Source organism: Sphaerodactylus townsendi, linkage group LG05 (genome assembly GCF_021028975.2).
Source record: "Sphaerodactylus townsendi isolate TG3544 linkage group LG05, MPM_Stown_v2.3, whole genome shotgun sequence".
Taxonomy (NCBI): Eukaryota; Metazoa; Chordata; class Lepidosauria; order Squamata; family Sphaerodactylidae; genus Sphaerodactylus; species Sphaerodactylus townsendi.
Window position 1 is genome coordinate 52,988,519 of NC_059429.1, and position 24,924 is coordinate 53,013,442.

The 24,924-nt window shown below is 39.3% G+C and overlaps 2 protein-coding genes across 10 annotated transcripts in view; one reads left to right on the forward strand and one right to left on the reverse strand.

Annotated features, from left to right (window-relative positions):
- ZZZ3 (zinc finger ZZ-type containing 3) overlaps positions 1-15,842 on the forward strand; it is a 64,937-nt gene extending 49,095 nt beyond the window's left edge. For 8 of the 9 annotated variants that reach the window (XM_048496840.1, XM_048496845.1, XM_048496846.1 and 5 more), the window contains 10 exons: positions 404-542; positions 2,001-2,148; positions 2,686-2,804; positions 2,964-3,038; positions 4,024-4,125; positions 6,014-6,109; positions 8,792-8,944; positions 11,208-11,342; positions 13,009-13,109; positions 13,457-15,842. In XM_048496840.1, the coding sequence (XP_048352797.1) occupies positions 404-542; positions 2,001-2,148; positions 2,686-2,804; positions 2,964-3,038; positions 4,024-4,125; positions 6,014-6,109; positions 8,792-8,944; positions 11,208-11,342; positions 13,009-13,109; positions 13,457-13,601 (1,213 nt within the window). In that variant the 3' untranslated portion in view covers positions 13,602-15,842. The remainder of the gene's footprint in view (positions 1-403; positions 543-2,000; positions 2,149-2,685; positions 2,805-2,963; positions 3,039-4,023; positions 4,126-6,013; positions 6,110-8,791; positions 8,945-11,207; positions 11,343-13,008; positions 13,110-13,456) is intronic. The other variant, XM_048496848.1, reaches the window with a different exon arrangement.
- A 2,508-nt stretch (positions 15,843-18,350) lies between these two features.
- Positions 18,351-24,924, reverse strand: part of AK5 (adenylate kinase 5) — a 129,226-nt gene continuing 122,652 nt past the window's right edge. Inside the window, exon 14 of the mRNA XM_048496872.1 lies at positions 18,351-19,668. Coding sequence (XP_048352829.1) covers positions 19,558-19,668 — 111 coding nt within the window. The 3' untranslated portion in view covers positions 18,351-19,557. The remainder of the gene's footprint in view (positions 19,669-24,924) is intronic.

Here is a 24,924-nt window from a genome sequence, read left to right on the forward strand (position 1 = left end):
ACTGTTGGAAGGCCATAACTAGAGATCTTTGTAAGAATAAGTACATCAGTTGCTTTTTTCTTTTACTGGTCATTAGTGATATTGATCCAGTGTGCTGGATGCATTGTTTATTGTAACAAGTGGCGAAAAACATATTCACCAACATGAGGAATGTGTAGTGTTGCAACTTCTTGTTTAATCGTAATTTTTTTAATTAGCAGGCAACAGTACAAATTAAAATGAAAAAAGCTTATGGCAACATTCTGCTGATGTTTTAAATTTCAATATGCCCATTATTGTTTCAGTTAAATGCTTTGCTTGATTCTTTCAGATAAGTTTGCTGTGTATTTTGTGAGCTGGTGCTGAGGGTTGTGGTTACTGTGAATAGATATCTATAGTGAGTTGTTTCCCTTTGTCTCTGTAGTTATCAGAGACTGTTACAGACGATTGCAGTACTCGAGGCACAGCGTACTCAAGCAGTTCAAGATCTTGAGAGTTTAGGGAGACACCAGAGAGAAGCACTGAAAGATCCCATTGGATTTGTGGAAAGACTCCAAAAGAAGGTATTGCAAGAGGAATTCTTAAGCATCTATGAGAGATGTTTAATAACTAGTCATTTATGTTCTGTAGAAAAGTATTCATAGTTAGTAGGACTAGGAAAGAGTGTAATATTGAAAGTCTATAAGATTCAAACATCTAGTATTCTTGAACCTGACATCTTGTTCTCCAGCATCTCAACTAGACACTCCTCGAAGCTGTATGTTAAAGGTTACATTTAAATGGTTTTGTTTGATAAGTGCCTGTCAAATTTTATGGGTAGTAGTAAACTGGAAAGCTTCAGAGTCTTTCCTTAATTCCCCCCCCCACCCCTCGCATTTTCTAGACTCCATCCTGAATCTTCCCTGCTCAACAGCAGCAGCGGTAGAATCTGTTTTGGCTGCCAGATAGCAGGATGGTTCCCTAGGCCCAGATCTACTTCGGATTTTCTCGGCAGTTTCAGTGGTTGTTGTGAGCTTATACTGTTCTCAAAAGTTATCAAGAGGTGGCTGAAGAGTAGAAGAAGCCATTATTTAGGCATGACATTACTCTTCCTTAGTTGCCAGGTGTGTTTGTTCATATATGATCATATCCCTTAAATCTTAGCTGTAGTTTATATAGACTGTTTGGCTGTGGCACTGAAATGGTGCAGTAAAGGAACAGTTTGAATAGGTACTTTTCTTGCAGAGAGTCCTGTTTTCACTAAAAGTGTGTGGGAAGTGGGTAGTATCATACTCCTTCACAGCACTATTTTAGTACTTTAGTACTTTTAACTTGGATTCTATAACTCATATAGTATACAATTACAGATTATGTTATTTGTGAATTTACAAAAATACATTGAATATTGTAGCATTCAGAACTGGCAATTGAATGTATCAGCCAGTCTTGGAAAAGCAATAATATCATTTTCAAGGCAGTTCATCAATATGTTCGTAGCACTTACTGGGATATCAAACAAAATTGGTCAAATGATAGATAACTTTTTAAAATAAATGGATGACAATTATGTTAAATGAATGATTATTACAGGGTCATAGAGTGTGTTAAAAAAATATCCACACGTATTTTATTTGCCCCGCTAAAGAAGTTAGTGATTAGGTGTGCTATGTTCTATCACTATTATTAACTGGTCTCCTCCTGGATTCTTCATCTTGCTATGTGAGTCACAGAATTCGATTGAATGGAAAATGTGCTTTCTACATAATTAACAAAAGGCAGCATCAAGAAAGCAAACTGTGAAATCTAGCTGTAACTCATTTTAAGTATTGCCTCCAGTAAGCTGCCGCCATCTATTCATCATATTTTATATGCTCTGCTCTTGGATTACTCTTGGATAAGTTCTTTGTAAAATATGCTGATAAGGTACAGCATGCCTTAAATCCTGCTATTACTTTAAAAGGCCCAAGATTCTATAACTTTATACTATGTAATTTGAAGTGGTTATTTGTGTTTACATTTTTATCTTGTTCATATTCTTTCAGGTTGATATAGGGCTTCCTTACCCACAGAGAGTTGTTCAGCTGCCAGAGATATCATGGGACCAATATACAACAAGTCTTGGAAATTTTGAGCGAGAATTCAGAAACCGAAAACGTAACAGTAGACGAGCAAAGCTTATTTTTGATAAAGGTAAGTATGTCTTTGTGAAGCATAGTAGCTGAGAGAAGCAGCTGTGATCCTGGAGGTCCTCACTTCTGCCATAAACCCATGGAGGAATTTACTTTGTTGAAGTATGCATGCATCACAGAAAAACAGAAGACTGTCTATATTGGGCATAAATTCAGCTTGTGGTTCTTTCCACTCCTCCCTCATGGTGTCTGTGAATAAAGGCATCTGGGTTTTGGAAACCTTCAATTAAATGCCTGACCTTCAAATGATACCTGACTCAGTTGGTGTTTGTCCCACCCACAAACTGGAGTGTTAAGATTAAACCGAAATTTAGTATTCCCATTAGGTAGGAAACCCACTTTGTCCAAGTGTTTGCAATTGGATAGTACAGCCAGTTGGAGCTTGATTCAAGATTTCTCAAACCTGCAAGCTTTCAAGGTTATTATGTTAACACTTTGAACACAGAAAGTTCTGAATGAATGCTGCCATTTATTATTTTAAAAAAAATAGTGGAATAGAAAATTGTGTAACAATGTATAATACTTCTGTTACATTTAGTTGGTTTACCTACAAGACCAAAAAGCCCTTTGGATCACAGAAAGGATGGTGAGGCCACTTCATACTCTGTATTGCCTTTTAGTGATTGTCCAGAAGCTTCAACAAACAACCGTCCACAGGTAAGTATTATCAGCTACAGAACTGCATGTAAACAAAGCTTTGGTTTTCAAATGCTTACTCACAAAAACATTCAATATATTTGATTCTAATTAATATTTGAGAAGGTTTTCATTATGATTTGTCTGGTCATATATATACCGCTTGTTGTGTTATTTAAGCAGATGATAAGAGGGCGATTTTACGATGAGACCAAACCTGAAACATTTAACCAGCTGTGGACTATAGAAGAACAGGTAATGGGAAACTAGAATAACAGTAAATATGTTCAGTACAGTGCTTTTCAATCGTTTTCAAATAGATTTTATTTTATCAACAAAAAGTTTCAAGATAAGAAAAGTAGAGAAAGACTAATGAGAAAAAAACAAAGAAAAGGAGCAGGGGTGGCTGTTTCCAAGAGTTCAACAGCTCATTCACACTGCTGATTCTAGATTTTTTCAGAACTGGTGGGTCTGAATCCAGACATCTGCACTCCACCTGTTAGATTTTAGGTCTCCGGTATCTGGGGAGGTGAGAGCTAAGAAAAACTTGCTATGCAGCTGGCAAAATAGCTCCTGTAGGCAGTGTGTCGTCTGGAAGCACTCCTAGACTCAATACCATTCTACTGGAAGTTGTTGTAGAACAATCTTGTAATAGTAATTTGCTTTTGGCATTAGGGTAGTCTTTTTCCTTTTTAATGATGAACTTACGGCCCAATCCAACTGAGGGGTCTGAATCTTGTTGAGGCAGCTGAACTGCATCAATGTGTTTCATACCCTCTTCTGGTGCAAAGTGCACCTGCTCTAGCAGAGGGGGCAAAGGTGCCAGTGGCCGGCAAAGGCATTTGCAACTTCAGCTTGGTTGCAGTGAAAGCTGGAAGGCCAGGCTACCGCAGAGCTGCGCAGGAGATGCGGGGGCCTAGGTGTTCCCTGGGGCTGGAGCCAGTGTTAGTCAGTTTCCACCCTGGGTTTATGGCTATTTGTGCTGTGGCCTGGCTCTCAGACTTCCTTTGGGTGGCGTAAGTCCGTTGAGCCCTATAGAGGGCTTTCTGGTGGCAGGGAGGGTTTTTTTTTTTTTACATTGTCTGCTTACACATGCCCCTGAAAAGCCCTCTGGAGGTGGTGGGGCAGCATGGCAACAGTGCCATCACTGCCCAGGGCTCTGGGCAGTGTTATCTGAAACACTTTCAGAGTTATCTGAAAGATCATTTGATTTTTATGACCTCCTTTGTGATTGTTATAGAAAAAACTTGAACTGTTGCTCTTGAAGTATCCTCCAGAGGAGGTAGAGTCTCGTCGGTGGCAGAAGATTGCAGATGAGCTAGGAAACAGAACAGCAAAGCAGGTAACAAGATGGTTCTCTTTCTCATAGAGCTTTTTCATTTTTGGCTTTTCCAAGGAGATGGATGGAGTTGCTTTGGCTCCTTTCCCCCCTCCCCTTTTTTAAACTTTTAAATATTAAAAAATAAATGTTCATTATTTATACCCCATATTTCTCATTGAGATTCATTACCTATTCAACCTGGGGAAGGTTGTAAAATATAAGGAAAAGAGGTCATTTGAATAGTACAAAACATGCAGAAATAATGAAAGAAGACTAGGATTACAGAAATCAGAAAACAACGTGAACAGATAATGCATGACAATACTGTAAAACAATGCAGACAGTGGATTACAAACCAGAGCACAATAGCATATTAAAATGTTACATTTTTCAAAATTATTACATCAAAAAATGTTTCTGAACTTGATTAGAAACATTTAAAACAGTTTCCAATTTCTAAGAAAAGAATTGTAATGTGTTTGCTTTGCTAATCAAATTGTTTTAACGTTAGTTTTGGAATCTTGAAATTCTTCCATCCACTTCCCTACTTAATTCAAATATCATCTAATCCATATAATCTTTTAGTAGATTTTTTGTTTTTTCTAACACAATTCCACAAAAGTCTGATAGAATTTTTTGTTTTTCCTTCCAAAATATTAGAATGAATAAGGTCATACTATCCTGTTTCACTCCAAATTTCCATCATAATCTCGACATGAGTAATTTGTCTGAACATGGAATTATATTCTTACATTAAAAGCCCACTGAGAAACTGTCATATGATTCTGGCATTGTTAGGTAAAATTCCCTGCAGCAAACATACTTCTTTGTGAATTATTCAGATGATTCCAACACTCTAATAAGCTCTGCTTGTATAGGAAATGCATTATAAATGTTTGATTTATAAGAAACAGTGGCCAAAAATTAATCTATATGTGTATCATTATGAGGTGTCAAACTGTTCCTATGTAAAAACAAGTGTAAAACCATTTTCAGCCTAGATTGAAAAATGTCCCAGTTTTTCCTTTTGTTTTAAAGATAATTCCAGTGCTAGAGAATTTAGTGTAAATAAAGATGGACTTGGAACATTTCTCATAAATTGAAGGCCGCATTGAAAATATTTTTTTTCGAATATACCTTTCCAAAACAGCACTTTTAGGTACACCATGATCTTTATCCTGCACCTTCTGTCCTTTATAATATCCAAGGACAACCAATAACATTGATGTGACTTCTGTGTTAAATTTAGTTATATGAGGGCCTCCCAGTGCCTTTTTTCTCTTTTATCCCCTTGTATGTTTTATATATTTTATTATCTTTCCAACAGCAATGAATAGTTCAGCAATTGATTCTGGCACCTCTGAATAATGCTAGAGTAATGTTTTTTAAAAGGAGAATATTCATCTTGCAGATATTCAGATAACTCTTATTCTGTCATACTTTTAAAGTGATTATCAAAGGCAGTTATGCCACTATGCAACCTGGCCAGTTTTCCAAGAGAGAGACGGCTGGGGGAAGAAGAATCATGGGCAGATAAAGTTAGGTTGGCTAGGTAAGAGAAAAGCACGAAAAGGGGTAAGGGCATGGGGTTTTCAGGAGAAGGAAATAAGAAATGATGGGGAAATGAAATACTCCCCATGAGTCCTCGTAATGTCCTGCCTCCTCGTGTGTGTGTGTGTATTTTTGAAAAATGATAGCCAGGAAACAAATCTTACGTCTACAAACTAGTTTTGACTGTAGGAAGTATACTTTTGAATAAACTTTGCATAATATTTCCATCTTTCTCTCTCCCTCTCCCCCCTCCCCCTCTCTCTAATCTTATAATTTAAATCTTAGATTTGTAGTTCAGAATTGAAGTTACTGTTCTGATATCAATAGTATATATATTTGCTTGTTTTTCTTATTTCAGGTTGCCAGTAGAGTGCAAAAGTATTTCATAAAATTGACTAAAGCAGGTATTCCAGTTCCAGGTAGAACTCCAAACTTGTATTTGTACTCCAAAAAGGTAAGTACACAAAAATGCACTGTTGTATCTTTCTTAAAGATGCAGATGGTTTGGGGAAAATGTGATTGTCCTTTGGTGTTAGACTAAGATACATTTATTTACATTGTTGTCACGACACTATATTTTGGGGATTATTTGTTACAGAAAATTCCTCCTTTCAGAGTGTATTAAAATAATGTGACCTGACCCTTTGTTACAATGCCTATGGCATGTATGTACATCATTGTGCACAGTGATGTAATATTTATTACTGAGGTACAGGGGTACAAAAAAGCTGTGGATTTATTTATTTTGTCTTGAGTTTAAAACAGCAGTTTTAATGGTGCTATAACAGCATAACAGCTTCATAGTGTTCTGCTGTGGTAAATGTTTTCTACCTCAGAGAAATAGTGTTTCAAAAGGGTTTAATCAAAGGTTTAACCAAGTTACTTCAGATCATAACCAGCATGGTGTCGTGGTTAAGAGCGGTGGGCTCTAATCTGGAGAACCAGGTTTTATTTCCCACTCCTCCACATGAGCAGTGAACTCTTATCTGGTGAACTAGATTTGTTTCCCCGCTCCTACACATGAAGCGTGCTGGGTGACCTTGGGCCTTCAGAACTCTTTCAGCCCCACTTACTTCACAACTGTTTGTTGTGGGAAGAGGAAGGGAAAGGAGTCTGTAAGCTTCTTTGAGACTCCTTTCAGGAGACTTCGGTGGGATATAAATCCAAATGCTGCTGATTCTGCTGCTTCTTCCACCAACCATTCCAGTTTTCTCTGTGAAACATTAATGCATCTAGATCCATTTTTGTAACTAACTGTACCTCCTTCCGGTAGCAATATAATTACATATATTTTATCATCATCATCATCATCATCATCATCATCATCATCATCATCATCATCATCATCATCATCATCATCATCATCATTAATTACTCTTATATACCGCCCTCCCCCGGAGGGCTCAGGGCGGTGTACAACAAAATAACAGACAGAGCACAATTTAAACAGATCAAACAACCATAAATAATATAGGCTGTATGCACATTAAAATACTAAACCCCGTTAAAAACAGCGAGCCAAATTTCAGTGTACAGCAGATGGCATCCAACAGCTAAAAGTCCTCCTGAGAGGGGAACAGCAGGGTCCACCGATGTTATGAGGGAAAGGGGGTGTGCAATCAGCGGCCAGCCTCTCCAATGCTCACCATTCTTCTCAAGCCCCTTTAATTTAATTTCTGCTTCTTTCTATTCTTGAAATTTATTAGTCAGCTCTGTGGGAAATGGCAATAGTACTTCATTGTTCTATTCTTCCCATTCTTAGGGCTGCTGCAGTATATTTAAAAAGTGTATTGTTGCTTATAAAGATTTGAGAGTTTCAAAACATTTAAATAACCAGAATTTAACATAAAATATAATAGCAATAACATTACAAAATCCATCTATAAAAAGTATAAAACATTGCTGGGAATTTTGAAAAATAGCTTAATCAGCATGCTGATCTGAAAAGTGATCAGGTAGAAACACTGAGCCAATTATAAGTATCAACTAGCGGTAAAACCCATTTTAGGGTGAAATAAAATGGGCTCTAGATGAGGAGGGAGGGTTAATCTACGGTTAACGATTGAACAGTCTCCTTGCCCCTCCCTGCAACCTTTTAAGGGGAATGCTCCACACCCCCAACTGGGCTTCATTGAATCCGTAGCGCAAGCATCCCCAGTAGATTTGTCCAGGTGGGTGATTTCATCGTAAATAATAAGCAAGCGTGGGTTAGAGCAACATAAATGAAAACAAAGTAAATGCTCTGCTCATGGCTTGCAACAGTAGCTATGTAAGTTAGGAATATTTCCAAGGTAAAAAACCTTTAACAAGTATTCAGAGCAATATCCAAAAATTTTGAGGTGTCAATCTATGTACAAACATATGTACAAAAGCTCAAGCGCACCAACAGTGCAGCCCAATTATCATACTCTTTCAGACAATCAGTTTAAAAAGCTTAGTACTCTGAACAACATGAAAATTCCACATTAAGGATTGTTTTCTCTTTACAGGTAAGAGCATCCACTAAACCTAGTCAGTGTCCGGGTATAGTCCGACTTTGTACAAGACTTCAAGGGCATGAGGTATCTGTAAAATTGAAACAAATAGATTCTCATATCCATTTTACAACTTGCCAACTAAAACACTTACAGAAAGCAACTCATGTCTCATTAATGTCCAAAATCTATGTCAGCACTAAAAAGATAGTTGTTCCACAATTGAAACGGACTCAACCCAAATAACTGCTGGTGTAAGCTGTCTGTCAGAGAAACTCACAGTACTGCTGTACTTCTCAGTTAGTTTAATGTTTTACTAGTTGCTGACATAGGTTTTGGACATGAATGAGACGTGAGTTGCTTTCTGTAAGTATTTTAGTTTAGTTTTTGCAGATACCACTTGTCCTTGAAGATTTGTATGACATCTGGACACCAGCTAGGTTTAATGAGTGATCTTATCTGAAGTGTCACTGTTTTGAAGTGTCCTGTTTTCAGAGTATATCTATATGCTGTATTTGCTGCATAGAAAATGTTTTCAGGTTAAATGTTAGAAACAGTTTTAACTATTATAAAAAAGTAAACCCATCAAGGAAAAAATAAGCATGTAGCTTGGTTTTCGAAGTGCAAAAATTTCTTATTGTTTTACAAATATCTCTTTGCAGTCATCAAGTAGACGGCAACATCCTCTGAACAAACATCTCTTCAAGCCCTCAACTTTCATGACATCCCATGAACCCCCTGTGTATATGGATGAGGATGATGACAGGTCCAGTTTTCATAGCCACATGGGCAATACAGCTGAGGAAGATGTATCGGTATGTTTTATAGCATTGCATTCCAAGTAGATGATTGAGAATTTGTATGGTAGTATAGAAAATTCAGGCATGGTCAAGGAAACCATTTCGTAGGTTACAGGAATCTTGTCTTCTCTCATCCTGATCCAAACCTTTCAACCTTTGTACCTTTGAATTTGCTTATCAAATCCCATCTAGACACAAGCAGTTCTTGTGCATCTATGCCATCATTCCGTGCCCAGTTGATCACAACATCCTGATCAGGAGTCAAGAGTCCTTTCGTTCCCCCTCATACTGCTGGTTATTTGAGCATAATCACAGACTCAACCAGTGAAGAAACTCTAATTTCCATTGGATAGGAAAACAAAGTTCCAGAAGACTGTGAATGTAGACTGTTTTCAGAGTCAACCTGCTTGATGTTTCTGGCATAATCACAGGGTTTCTTAATTGCTGTGATAGACATGGCCAGAATATTAGCTGCAGCAACCAGAAGCTGTCAGACACCCACTCAGAGGATACTACTTTCTGAAAAAGAGGCTCAGACTAGCCTTCTCAGCAGTTCTTTGGGATTCATTCACGTCTCTTGGACTGCTAGAGGTAGCAAGATGTTATTCTTTCTTTCACTGAACAGACTTCTAGCCCACACTCACATAAGCCTCGGATGCTAATAAGATTTGAGTTCACAGTGTGATAAATGCACAGAGACAGAACACAGCTAGAAATGTGCAGGGAAAAAATCAGAATTTTTCAGCTCCAGATATATCGGAGCTGGAAAATAACGGCTTTCCTGGGTTCCAAATACCAGTATGGCAGATGTTTCCTATATTTTTCAGCTTCATTATTTCATATGGGAAATATTTCTGGGAGGGGACTAACATTTTTTTAGAGGTATGGTACCACAATTGCAGGGGAGCTGCTGATGCCTGTCCTTTAAATAACCCCATATTCTAAGTCAGTTGGACCAAGGGGTCCCATTCTGTAGGTCCCCAAACTAGGTGTCCCCAGCTGTCCTACATTATTTCATATGGAGGGAAGAAATCATGGGAAAATATAAAATGTCAGAATCTACCCCCGGGAATGCCATTGCAAGCTATTTCTATGCCCAACCAGTATAAAACCTGAGAATCTCAACCTATTTGAAATATGCAATGTGACAATCTCAACCTTCAAGATTGTGAAATGTGAGAATCCACCAAAACCTGCAGCAAAGAAGGAAGTTTAAACCCTCGGATACACAGAAACACTGGGGTGGAAGGTAGGGGTGGAGAACAGCCCTGCGAGTCTGCAAACACTAGCTTCAAATATTCCTGGTTAGTCCTAAATAATTCTGGGATTACTTGAGACCAATTTTTTAGTATCTTAAAAAATCCTGTATATATTTAGGAGGCCTGAATATATCCCCAAAAAACCTGCAGATTTTTGTTCCGCTTAGTTGCATCTGAGCACAGATCCTCCATAGTTTGCCCTTGAGACAATTGGCTCACGTTTGAGAATCAGTGTATATTGAGCTACCTTACTTCCATTTCTTGCTGCTGTCGTACTAATTCATAGGTCTTCCAGTGGGCTCTCTATAACATGTTCTGTTGAATTCAGTATGAGGGTTTTTTTTGCTAGCATCTTTCTAGGTATTTTCTGACACTCTTTATATCACCTTAGCTCCACAGTAAATCACAGGACTGGCTTCCATTCAAAGGGCAGGAGGCCTTGAGTCTTATCAATTGCTGCAAGAGTTTTACATTCCACACTTCCATCAATTGCTGCAAGAGTTTTACGTTCCACACACAGCCTCAACAGAGCATGTGTTTGGAACCCTAATTTCCCTCAAAGCATATTGGAATTGAGTAGGACTCATGAGCCTGTGTGGGCAGACCATTTTAACTTCCTCCCTTGGATCAGGTTGGATCCGTATTCACTCTTGAGTAGATGGTGGTCAGACCATGGCTCATAAGAAAATAACATTTTCCTCTGACATCTATTGTTTTTGTTCAGAAAGAAACAAACCTTATGGAACTTAATACTGTAACTAAATTACATTGTAACCCACTTTTCTGTTCTATTTCCAGCACCCGTTACCAAATATTGCTGTATTTAATAGTATCTTAGCAAAAGACAGATATTTAAAGAGCAGAATGCAGACATGAAAGTATTTTTCTATGCATGTTTTGAGACAGCTAACATACTGCATAGCATAAAGTATTAATCTGTGGACCCCTTTTACCAAAAGGGTTAGAATTGGTTTTATTATAAGCTTATTTTAATCTCCCGTTTTTTAAAAAAATAATAGGATGAAGAAAGTATTCCTGTAGCATACCGTGAATTACCAGAATACAAAGAGCTGCTTAAACTAAAAAAATTGAAGAAAAAGAAACTGCAGCAGATGCATGCAGAAAGTGGCTTTGTGCAGCACATAGGCTTCAAGGTAAGTACACATCTGGAACTCCCAAGTCTTGATCCACCAAAAACCAGAAAATAAGAGTGAGCACTACAATAGTAGTTTCATTCTGTCCTCTAGTTTACTTATGGGAACCCACAAGAACTTGGGTAAACATTTCATTTCCCTCTTCCACTATATTCTATTTCCCTGTCCTGAAAGTTAACAGGCTGATTGGAATGAGGAGGGTAGTCCTTCAAGGTACCCTGGTCACAAGCAGCTTAGGGCCTTAAAGATAAGAATCAGCACTTCGGATTGTCCTCAGAAACAGATGGATAGTTAGTGGAGAACTTTCAGCATGAAGGTGATGTGACCCCTGTAACTAACTCCTGAAATTAGAATTTTGCTCAGGTGAACCCATTAGTATCTGTAGTCACAATGCTGCCACATTTTCAACCATCTGAAGTTTTCAGATCATTTTCAAAGGCAGCACTACATGAAGCACATTTCATTAATCTTATTTGGTTGTGATCAGATCATGAATTGCCCTGTCAAGATCATGCTTTTTGAGGAATGTCCTTAGCTGGCATATCTTAGTTCATAAAAGGTGATACAATTTCACAGAGGAGACCTGAACCTCCAACCATGGGCCAGAACCCAGTTTTACCCCAAACTACTAACCTGTTTCTCCTGGAGGAGGGCAGCCTCCTCTAGACAGGCTGACCCCAAGTAGCATTGACCAACAGCACTGCAGTCTTTTTTGGAATTAACTTTTGTTTATTGGTCCTTATCCATTCTATTATCTTCTCTGTGTGGGACATTCATAGACCCACCTGTCATTTGTTAAAGAGAAACAAGACAAATAAGTTAGGGAATGGGACGGAGACTGTTTTTACCGTTGTCACAGATACACTGTGCGTCCAGCTTGACCAAGGTGGATCGGCGCTGCTGATACTATTAGATCTTACCGCAGGGTTTGATATGGTCTATCATGACCTTTTGACCTACCACCTGGCTATCTCAGGGGTGCGTAGCATGGCCTTTCAATGGTTCACCTCATTCTTTGGGGGCCGGAGTCAGCAAGTGAGTTGTGGGGACAGGATCTTCCAGCGCTGCCCGCTTCAGTGTGGGGTGCCACAGGGGGCACTCTGGTGCCCAGTGTTATTTAACATCTATATGTGGCCCCTTGCTCAGCTGGTGTGGAATTTTGGGCTGATTTGTCATCAGTGTGTGGATGACACTCAGCTCATTCTGTTGATGGAGGGCGGGCTGGCCTCTGCCCCTGAGACTCTCCAGCACTGTATGGAGACGGTAGCTGGTTGGTTGACACTAAGCAGGTTAAAACTAAACCCATCAAAGATGGAGGTCCTTTGGGTGGATTGTGAAGGGGGAGCTGAATTGTACACCGCCCAGAGTCCTTCGGGGGTGGGTGGTTTATCAAATCTAAATACATTAAATAAATAAATAAATCAAGAGTGAAAAAATACATTTGTGCCACAGCCTTATAGGCCAACTTTTCTAATCTTCCCATTTTCTCCCCACCCCTATTTAGTTTGTGAGGGGTGAGGCTTGGAAGAATTTTGCTCAGGTGAACCCATTAGTATCTGTAGTCACAATATATCATCTGTAGTGTTCTGACTTGAGATACCCTTTAGGTGTGTAGCTTACCTTTGAAAATCATTTATTTAGTGTTGTTTTGCTGATTTTTTTCCAGTGTGATAACTGTGGCACTGAACCCATCCAAGGAATTCGGTGGCACTGCCAAGATTGCCCTTCAGAAATGTCCTTGGATTTCTGTGATTCTTGTTCTGACTGGTAAGCAGTATACATGGATAACTCTCACTGTCAATATGCTTGCCCTTAGAAAGGCTTATTCACAGTGTGGATGCTTTTCATATCTCCAGTGCATATCAAAAGGCCATCTAACTACTCTGCATCTAACTACTTTGCATCCCCAACGAAGCATCTAATAAAATTCTTACGAGCATTGATAGCAACAATAATCTTCTGCAGAGAAAATACATTTTTAGACACAAGAACTAAAATATTATACTATGTGACAAATAAGAATTATTTTCTACTAGTGGATTTAAATATATATTCTCTGTGATATAATACTGATAAAAATAACTATACTTGACAAATATTTTTCCCCCTTTCAGTCTCCATGAAACAGAGATTCACAAGGAAAATCACCACTTGGAGCCTATTTACAGATCAGAGATGTTCTTAGACAGAGACTACTGCATGTCCCAAGGTGCCAGTTATAATTACCTTGACCCCAACTACTTTCCTGCAAATAGATGACATGGGAAGCGAATGACAACTTGAAAGCTTAGGATCCTCTTTGAAAACCGACAGTGGCACTGCCGCTGATTCAGTTCCCACTTTGGAAAGATGCTTGCTTTCCCTCTGGAGGAATGTCACTCACAGCATGAGAGCTTCCCAGGCACCCTCATCACACTATTGCTCTCTGATCTGTCATGATTCTAGATCATTGAACAGAGGCTGATCATTCCTAGTGTGCGGGAGGTTTTACTTTCACCACGTTAGTCATTTTTAGGTGGTGAGTCTAAAGAGAGGTGTTAAAAAAAAAGTCTGGCCAGAAATGAAATCACACATTAAAGATGGTCAGTTCTAAAGGTGGTAAAGAACTTGGCTATTAGGAGATGTGGAAATGATGAAGTACTTACATTAAAAACAGTTTAGTGGTTTGCAGTTTTGTTGTGAAATAGTTTTCAGCACAGAAACTGACTTTTTTAGGCGAGGTTTTAACCGATGACAGTGTTTGCTTCTAGGTCGTATTCAAACAATCACTGTCCCTGTGATGGTCAGTAACAGGCCTGTATTAAATTGGAGCTGCTTAATCCCATTGACACTTTTATTTTTCTTTCTTTTTCTTTTCACCACAAGATACTTTTATTTACCAACAGTCAAGCACTACAGGTGGCAATGGTGGCATTGCTCCTTATCCAGCTCATGGTGTGTGAATATTATAAAATTGTCATGCAGATATATTTTTAAATGTAATGTTATATAAGATGACCATGTGATGTGTACAAAAATATGGTGAAAAGTGCCAGTGGTAGTAACTGTGTAAAGTCTTTTATAACCCAACATTAACTCTGATTAAGAAAATACACAGCCTTCTGCCTCTGTATATGGAGTTGGTGATACAACTCATCAAAGAAAACTGCCTAATATAAATCATATATGGTAATAATTTTCCTCTTTTGTAGTATGCACAAGATCCATGAGAGATTGTATTTTTATTACTATTTAAACAAGTGATTAAATTTAGCCTGAGCAGTGAGCACGGGTTCACATGCATTCTTTTATACTGCTGGATTTCGTTGTGCATCATTTAAAACATTTTGTATGTTTCTTCTTATCTGTGTATACAGTATGTTCTTAAATAATGTTCAATTGTCAGGAGAACTGTGAGAAATAAACTATGTGGATACAGTCTGTTTATATATAGAATGCTTACTGTGGCTTTTTTCTGACTTTTGAACCAAAATTAAAATTGAGAGTACCATTTAGTTCATAAAGCCAGTGGGCGCCTGATTCTGTTGGTGCTCAGTGTGTCCTTCTGATCTTCTCCTGCTCTGTTTGCTCACTCTGTTCCAGGATTAGTCTCCAATACATTGATCTTATCAAATCTACCCAATTCACAACCCCAAGTATGCTCCAAAATGCAGATGGAATTCTTGTGTGCATGCTGTTCCATTCACTTTTGAAGGACTGGATTGTACACCTAGAACAATCTTCATGAAGAGCTGTTTTCTGTACTGAAATGACTGGGGCAGCTCTTGTGATTGCATGTGAGAGCTATTCATGTCTCTAAGAAATCATTTGATCACAACTATTTCATGGAAGTACATATAGCTGAAATCAAGAAAACTTCCATGTAATGTGGTCATGATCATGGTATGCATTTCCTTGTATTCTTTTTACAAATGCTGTTGTGCCCTAACTCCCAGACAAACAGACATTTTGTATGCTTTACTAGCCTCAAAATAGCAGTAATTAGGAAGCTTTGAAATATTTGTGATATATTTTTAGTTAATATATCATTATGACCTGTATTACTTGTGATTTCAGAAATGCTGATTATTTTAACTGTAATAGATTTCTATTTGCTTAAACAAAACTTGAATTTTCAGAATAACTTAGCCTAAGTGTTGAATTTAAGCCTCAGCAGTAACTAACAAAGAATTGGCTGGTACATTGATAGCTTTAATATCAGTTTTTAATCACAGTGTTAATTTTCACAGTGTTTGTTCAGGTGAAATCACTTTTTTGTTAGAGGAGTTTAAGCATTTTTTAATATATTGGCTAGATGATGCAGTACCATTTCTATATGACTGAGCAGTATAATACATCGTTTGTAAGCATATCTCATTCTTTGAGAAATTTAATAAACCAAAAAATATACAATGTAAAAGAATACACCTGATGTATTTCACGTTTCTCTTTTATGGAAGCAAAACAAAATTGCTTTGGGGAAGTAAAATCACTATTATGCAAATAAAAAATATTTTTTCATTTTATTGTTAAGCGTCAATTTTAGGAAAATATGGCTATTAGAGGCAAATTTTTGTGAACTCAGAAAGGCATCATAAGTAAACATAATGTGAAAACAAATTCCTGCAAACACACCTGATGTGAAACCTCTTGGGAAAATGTAAGGGAGGGGGGAGGGTTGGGAATAAGAGCTCATGTTCGATAGGAAGGATTCCAGTGATATATCCCCCCTCTCTCATAATTTGTTACATTATGAGGGTTATATCATTCTGTAGTACTTGTGTAGGAACATCCATGTGACATTGGTCATCACATTTGAGAGCCAGCGTGGTATAGTGGTTATGAGCAGGTGGATTCTAATCTGGAGAACCAGGTTTGATTCCCCCCTCCTTGACAAAGTTCCTCACCAGAAACTATTGAGAAAACTCAGCAATCAAGGAATAAGAGGGGAAGTCCTCCTATGGATTAAAAACTGGTTAAGAAACAGGAAGCAAAGAGTGGGTGTAAATGGGAAGTTCTCACAATGGAGAGATGTAGGGAGTGGTGTCCCCCAGGGATCCGTTTTGGGACCAGTGCTCTTTAACCTATTCATAAATGACCTGGAAGTAGGGGTGGGTAGCGTGGTGGCCAATTTTGCAGATGATACCAAATTATGTAGGGTGTTGAGAACCGCAAAGGATTGTGAAGAGCTCCAAGCGGACCTTGATAAATTAGGTGAGTGGGCTAAGAAATGGCAAATGCAGTTCAATGTAGCAAAATGCAAAGTGATGCACACAGGGGCAAAAAATCCAAACTTCACATACACGCTACAGGGGTCAGTCTTAGTTGTAGTTCCATGGGAATGTCAACTCAATGCATGGCAGCTGTGAAAAAGGCAAACTCTATGCTAGGGATCATTAGGAAAGGAATTGATAATAAAACTGCAAAGATTGTCATGCCCTTATATAAAGAAGTGGTGCGACCGCACTTGGAGTACTGTGTCCAGTTCTGGTCACCGCATCTCAAAAAGGATATTGAGGAGATAGAAAAAGTGCAGAGAAGGGCAACGAGGATGATTGTGGGACTGGAGCACTTTCCCTATGAGGAGAGACTGCAGCGTTTGGGACTCTTTAGTTTGGAAAGGAGACGTCTGAGGGGGGATATGATTGAAATCTATAAAATTATGCATGGGGTAGAAAATGTTGACAGAGAGAAATTTTTCTCTCTCACACAATACTAGAACCAGGGGGCATTCATTGAAAATGCTGGGGGGAAGAATTAGGACTAATAAAAGGAAACACTTCTTCATGCAACGTGTGATTGGTGTTTGGAATATGCTGCCACAGGAGGTGGTGATGGCCACTAACCTGGATAGCTTTAAAAGGGGGCTTGGACAGATTTATGGAGGAGAAGTCGATTTATGGCTACCAATCTTGATCCTCTTTGATCTGAGATTGCAAATGCCTTAACAGACCAGGTGATCGGGAGCAACAGCCGCAGAAGACCATTGCTTTCACATCCTGCATGTGAGCTCCCAAAGGCACCTGGTGGGCCACTGCGAGTAGCAGAGAGCTGGACTAGATGGACTCTGGTCTGATCCAGCTGGCTTGTTCTTATGTTCTTATGCTCTCCTCCACCTGAATGGCAGAGGCTTATCTGGTGAACCAGATGTATTTCCGCACTCCTACATTCCTGCTGGGTGACCTTAGGCTAGTCACAGTTCTTTGGAGCTGTCTCAGCCCCACCTACCTCACAGGTGTCTGTTGTGGGGAGAGGAAGGGAAAGGAGTTTGTAAGCCACCGTGAGTCTTACAGAAGAGAAAGGTGGGGCATAAATCCAAACTCTTCTTCTTCTTCTACATTTGTGAAACTGGTGGAATGAAGTTTTCTTTAAAAGCCCCCATAGTTTGATCTGTCTCCAAAAGCATGGTAATCAGACTGTGGCCCTTTTTCTTTTTTTTTGCAACATAGTCGTAGATAAAATATAGTTTGACAGTTGCACGCTCAGAGTTGCATAGATACCCCTTTCCTTCAATATGCTCAGTGTTCACAGTTCTACAGACCCAGCAATGGACCCACTCAACCAGTATTAGAGAGGATGGGTGGCTTTATCTTGTGTGCTTAAACAACCTACTAAATGTTTAAAATTTGTTTTTATAGGAACTGGCTGCAGATATTTGCAATGGCTGCAATCTCTCGTATGTTAAATTATATGAAACTGTTAGAAAGGAAGTTCTGGACTATCTTGGGATCATTTCTCCAAACCTTTAATTAGGGAAAAGACTCTAGAACAGCTCTCCATGATATGTGTATTATTCATGTAGAACTGCAGTCTCTATAACATTTCATTATTTAAAGACAGGGTGTTGTTCTCAGATACTGAAACAGAAGTATTCACAAATGTCGAAAGAGACCATTTCATAGTGTTTCCATTAGATAATGAGCTGCTTAAAGTGCAAATTAAAAGCAAGCTGAAAAAAATGAAAAGCTTAATGTTTTTATTCTGCATGAGACAATATTAAAAGTATGGAGTAAAAATTACTAGCCTTGGTATTTGTACATCCGTTTATTTGTATTACATCTTCATTACAACAAAAGTTACCTGAAAAATACAAATCTTCTTCATATGCTCATTGATAATGCAACTGTTGACAAAGTTCAATCATGCAAGCTGCACTGGAGTGGTCCAGGAGGAAAATGGTCACTTTCTAAGAACACAAATATTCTTTATATGCTGATGCACAGCATACTTAGCGTACACAAACCCTCAATGTTTTGGTTGGCTTGATGCAAAGAAAATGATGTCATGTGTGTTTATGCAAAAGTATGGAACTGGATTGTTAAAATACAGATGATTTAAATTAAACAATTTCTTTCACACTTTTAACTTATATTTAATATCAGGCAATGAAAAATAACTGCTTAAAATGCAAAATTGGCATTTACAGTTGTCATGTTTACTTGTCAAAAATATAACAACCAACATACAAATTGATTACATTCCTCCCTTTAGCATGTGTACCTGTTAGAAATTTAGCATGTTTTTAACACTCAAATATGGCAGTAATTAGCATATGTTGACACATTTTGGGGTCAGCAGCAATATTTGGGATTGGATTTTTTTAAAGAAGCAAACACATATTCCTATCCCATATGATATTTCAAATTAAGACTCATCCTGGCCATAAATGTATAGAACATTTGTACCCAGCTTGGTAGCAATACCAACAGAGTTGGTTTCTCATGTGGTGTTAATTGCTTCATATTCAATCTATTTGTTATGTAAACTATTTATGTTGCTTTTCTGAGAATTGCTAAACTTTACTGCTCTGTGTTACTATGCTGTCATGGTAAGCATGTTCTACCAATAAGATAAAATGGCAGAAAAACAGATTTTTCAAGCACTATGAATAAAGAGCAAGCTTAAAGAACCCCAAAACTGAATTATTTGTTTGCAGGAACAACTGCGGTATTAGTTCTGCTGATGAACTTAGGAACTCAGTGCTGACTGGGTAGTACAAAAGAACAAGACACAATCCATACAAATAATAGCTCTGTTTTTACCCTGTGAAAAGTGCAGACTGTATGATAGCATACGATACATGTGCAGTTACTGTACCATACAGATTAAATGTTTTTTTCAACATTTACAACATGCACTAATTCCAGATATCTTTCAAGTCAGCAGCTATTGCTTCAAGCAGTGTGTTTCAAGAACCATTGTGTTGAGTGTGCGTGTGCGTTGGAGAGAACTGCAGTTACTGTGTGTGGAGTGAAAGAGATGATGCTGTTTCTTCCTGCTTCAGAAAAAGGTTGACTGAGGAACATGCTTCAAGGAAAACTTCTTCTGGTGTCCCTTCTGCATTTATCTATTTAAAAAAAAATTAGAATCAGTAATTTACACTTGAAAGGAAGGGGGCTTATAATCTAACACAGTCCTTTTGAAATTTGCCAGGTTATATATGACTCCAAATGTTAATATAGGAACTTGATTCGGGTCCAAAATCAAATTGCAGACTCTTTAGATGTGCAGAAAAATAAAGGTGTGGACTGTGCAACTGTGCAACACTGACTTCAGTTCTGAAAGTGCTCATTTGAAACATCTGCTGACATAACCCTAACAGGTAAGCAGAAATTAACTGTACCTCTCAGGCAATGAGGAGAATTGAAGTCTGATGAAAAGATGGCATTCATGATGCCGCTCATTAAAAAGAGTGCCATATTCTGTCTTTGTGCCAGTTGTCAGTAAGTAAGCTCTGGATAAGCTGTGTTTACCATATACTTCTCTGAAGTCAATTGAGAGATGTGTTAGGACAGATATATAGATATGTATGCCCCTCCACAGCTTTGTGAAGAGGGTTTACAATTTAAGAGAAGCTGACTGGTGATATTCTTCCAATACATTTCTACCTAATCCCTGTGAGATATTTCAGGATTTTGTCCTGGTCTGCTTTTGATAAAACAAATAATTCTGTCAATCTCAGGCCGTTTCCGCACAGAGGTGGAAGCAGCTAGGTCGGCGCATTTCGCACTGACCCGACGACGCTGGGACCATCCGCATGGACGGTCCTGGAAAGAGCCGGGGCGCCGCGGAGCACTGGTGCCCGGCCGACCCAGCGTGTCCCCGGGCCTCCAGCAGCGCAGGGCAGGGGGGCGTGTACCCAGGCCTCGGCGACACGCTGGAGGCCCGGGGACAAGGTAAGTGCCGGGAGGGAGTGGGGGGGGGGAGGCGTTTTGAAGCCACTGCCGTTCACTCGGCAGTGGCTTCAAGGCGGCATTTCCCCAACAAGTGCGCTTCCGAGCACACTGGGGAAACGCCGGCTTCGCAGCGATCGGGCGGCGCAGCTGCGATGCAGCTGCGCCCCCTGTGCGAATGGCGGCCTGGAGACGGCGTTTTTGCTGTCTCCAGGCCGCCATTAAATGCCCGTGCGGAAACGGCCTCAGTGTGAAAACTGAGGTGCTTTTGTCTCATGTCTGTATGCAAGGGTATGTTGGTCCTGTCTGTTTGCAAGGGTATATTGATCAAAACCATTTTCAATTTTCCCACTGAATACTTAATATGAAATATTTCACCTTAGATGTACTGAAATGGTCTTGAAATATGAGGATTTGATTTTAATATTTTTGGTTTCTGAGCAGCTTGTACATATTCCCTTTTTAGTAATGGCAAAAAAAATCTGTCCTGCCTTGCATTTATTTGTTTGAAGAGCTGTGATTATATGACCTAAGGATTTCAAAGAATCAGACCATAGCTTTTAAATATTCAGAGGATTGTTTGCAAAATTGGTGTTGCTTATGTCCTGTTCCATTGGTCAGTGCTTTAGTTAAATCGAATGAAGTCAGTTGTGTATATTAAATATTTGAACAATATTTGGAGGGAGAAGAATACCCTTTCAAAATATGTTAAAATGGGAGGTTATTCTTTAAAGTTTAAAATCTATAATTTTACACTTTCAAGTATAAAATGTTGTAAAAACTTTTTCTTTCATTTCTGATTTTGCCCTTTTCTGTAGTTAACGTGAAGCAACTTTGTGCAACTCGAATTTAAATGTCTGCACTGATCACATATACTTTTCCTAAACAGAACTTTTAGAAAACACAAAAATGTCATGTAGATTGTTGCATGTATTGTATCATGTTATATTTCACTACTGGACCAAAAAACAAAGAACCATCATATGTACAGTAGGATTTTCTGGCTACCTTTCCATTGCAGCCTCCCCGCATCCCCAATACTTCTCCAAAAGCTGTTCTTTAGGATTAGGGGAATCGATATAATAATGTTCTGTGTTTGTGCAATGGGCTACAGACCACACAATGGGCAACTTCTCCATGCCTGTGCAGAAGAACACAGGATAATTTCTCCAAAGTTTTCATGCTACTTTTCATTGCATTTTTGAGTTTACTATTTTATATTTTATTACCATTGAAATCCCAACACAACATACATCATTCTCCTTCCTCTAGTTTATCCTCAATGACTCTGAGAGTGTGTGACTTGCCCAACGTCACTTAGCAAACTCCCTTGAGCCAGTCACATATTTTTCTTCACTCTCCTGGGCTTGACATCTCGACTAAATTGATAGACAAAGATATTTCACTTCAGTTTCAAATGGAGTTTCAACAACAAATCCCTGGAAGGTATCCTCCCATTGCATTGACTACATTCAGATGACCAGCACAAATGCAGTTTTTCACTATGCTTGCATGCTGCCTCTTCCCACTCTCTAGTTCACCAAACTTTACTGAAAACATTTGGTTTAATCAAGATCCAATTAGCTGAATGCAGATTCTTAGCATACAAGTTTATTTACTCCCAGTCAACTCTCAGTTTATTTACCACAGATGCAAAATAGGTAAACTCCCAGTTTACAATCCAGTTTTTGTGGGAAGTACATGAGCTCCAGTTTACTGATCTCCATGCACTGGATGTTGACAAATTGGACTTTGGTCAAATCAAGGAATCTTCAATCAAGCTCTGAGAGAGCAGCAAGTTGGTGGGAGAACAGAGGCCAAGTCTATGAGCAAGCCTCATAGTTTACTATTTGCTAGGACAACTACATATAGTCACTGGGATTACAAGTCTGCTGCTTATTTATTCTTGCTAGAAGTTGTAAATTATGCCTTTTAAAATTGAGACAGAGCCCCATCCAAAAGGGGGGGGGGTTCCGCTTATGGGAGTGACAGGCAGCCACGCTGGCAAATTCATCCTCCCTAGGGTTACTGTCCCAGCGAAGGGGTGATTCTGCCGGTGTACGGCAACCATGCCCCCTGGAGATTCTGAATGTTGAGCCAGTCTACCTTTATATTCAGTTCCCCTTTTATGTGTTCTGCTTTCAGAGACAAAAGACATGTGAGCATCTTGAATGGCTCTCATGCAGGGCCAATCATCTTGAACCTCCCTGGTTGCTTAGGTACATCTTCATCATCACACTGTCTGCAAATAAGCACATGACAACTGGTGATCTGCCCCTCAAAAGTCTGAATGGCCAGCAACATCATTCAGAACTCCAGCCAATGGATATGAGGTCTGGTTTCTTCGGTAGTCCTGTTTGGGAACCCTCTCTATCCATCCTGACAGGGTTGTGTTGGTGAAGATCTGTTTGTAATTGGGTGAGTTAAACTCCCAACATTGCTTGATGTTTCACAATCTCAGCTACCACAAAAGATTGTTCTTGGCATGGTCAGGGATAGGTCAAACTTGTTGGTAATTTCGTACTGGTAGGGTTGGATGAAGTGTTGTAGTGGGCAGGATTTATATTGACCTCACTAAATTGTATCCAACTTTGAGATAGACAGATGTACGAGACTCATCAGAAAAATGAGAGATGAGGTTCACCTGGCAATCAGTAATTGAATCATTCTCCTTATTTTGTGGGCCTTCTAGTCTGTCACAAAGAAGGAGCCTTTCTTGGTGTTTATGATGAAACCTGGGTCTTCCAAAGACTGAGTTGGAGTCAAGGAACATTTCGAGGCATTCACTAAAAATCCATGTTTTTGCAGATGCTATGGAATTAGCTTGGTGTTGCATAATGCTTAAGTGAATCCAACCGAATCAGTAGGCCATCCAAATACCACATTTCCGTAACAGAACCACCAGGTCAACAGCTTTAAAAGCACCTTGGGTGCCATGTACAGACTAAGAGGCATAGCCTTCTATTGGAGATGTCTTCTGTCTCCATAGAATATCAGGTACTTCCTGTAGCTTGGGAGGATTGGAACATGGAGCTACACCAAAATGAGGTTGATAGACGTTAAGAATTAATTTGGTTGCAGTGACTCTTCGATGGACTACAGTGTCTCCATGTGAAAGTGGCACAATCTTATGAAGCAATTTAGAAAATTTAAGTCCAAAGTCATATGCCAGTCTCCATTTCTCTTTGAACCGGTGAAGAAGAATGAATACACCCCTCTTCCCCCTGCAGGGCAGGCACATCCTCTGTCTATTACATTGATTGCTAACAGGAACTCTATTGCATTGATGGCTCTGATCCTCTTTTTGTGATTGTGGCCAAGAGGACAGAGGACAAAGCACTCTGGTCAGAAGCTCAGGAGCTCAATGGCATACCCATGATATTGATTCCCCACTTCCAAGGCCTAAGCATCTGCTTTTGACTGGAACCAAATGTCTCTGAAGAGGGCAGAGCTGTAGATGAGTTACGCTTAGTTTGACTTGGAGTCCTGATCATAATAGCTGCTGTTGCCAGAGAATCTCCTGTTGTATGGCATTCTTTTCTAATACTGTTTGGATGAATTCTTGTTCTTGTGAAAGTTCTACTTAAAGTGAGGTAAAGAATGTTGCATTAGAAAGATACAATTGAGTCCCTGTCAATGATCTGACCTATGAACGTATTTGGGCATCATCTTGGTTTTTCACACATCTCTACCAGGATGCAGGTGAAAGCATGGCCAAAGAGCCTCTTCCCTTAAATGGGTAAGTCATCATGATCGCCCTGGAATGAAAATCAACTTGCCAAGCCCTCAGCCAATGGAGCCTTCTGGTCACAGCTGCTCATGCCCTTCTAGAAAAAAGTCATGGCATCTAAGGTGGCATCTGTCATAATGGACACAGCCTTAAGAAGCCTGTTGGCACCTTCCTACAAGTGCTTGTTGTTCTTCAGCAGCAACTGTATTATCTTGTGCGTCCAACTGAGGTTGTCGCGAACACTCTGCTAGCCATTGCTTTGGCTTCATTAGTGTTTTTTGTGCTCTGATCCACTTTACAGTCCACACTATCCCAGGTGTGTCCATCTCCATCCTCTGAAAGAAATCCGCTGAGTGAATGGCTAACAGAGGCACCTGCAAGAGTTCACTGGCATAGAAAGGCAATGCATATAACCTTTAAATGAACCCGTTGCTTTAAGCTTCAGGTTTAAGCTGCTTCTCAAAAAAACTGAGGAAAAGGGAGGATTCTTTCTGAAGGACTTAAATTGGGTGGGGGGGGGACTTTCCCTCCCCAGTGTGTTCGGATTTGGTGTCAGATTTTGAACTGTCTTCCCTGCCCTGAGATTACTTTAGATCCAGAACAGCTGGAATCTTTGTTAACAAATATTGACACTGATCACATGTGAAAAGCACACAGCAGGTTCAGGAATCTGAATTTCCTCTCTTTCCTCTTCCTCCTC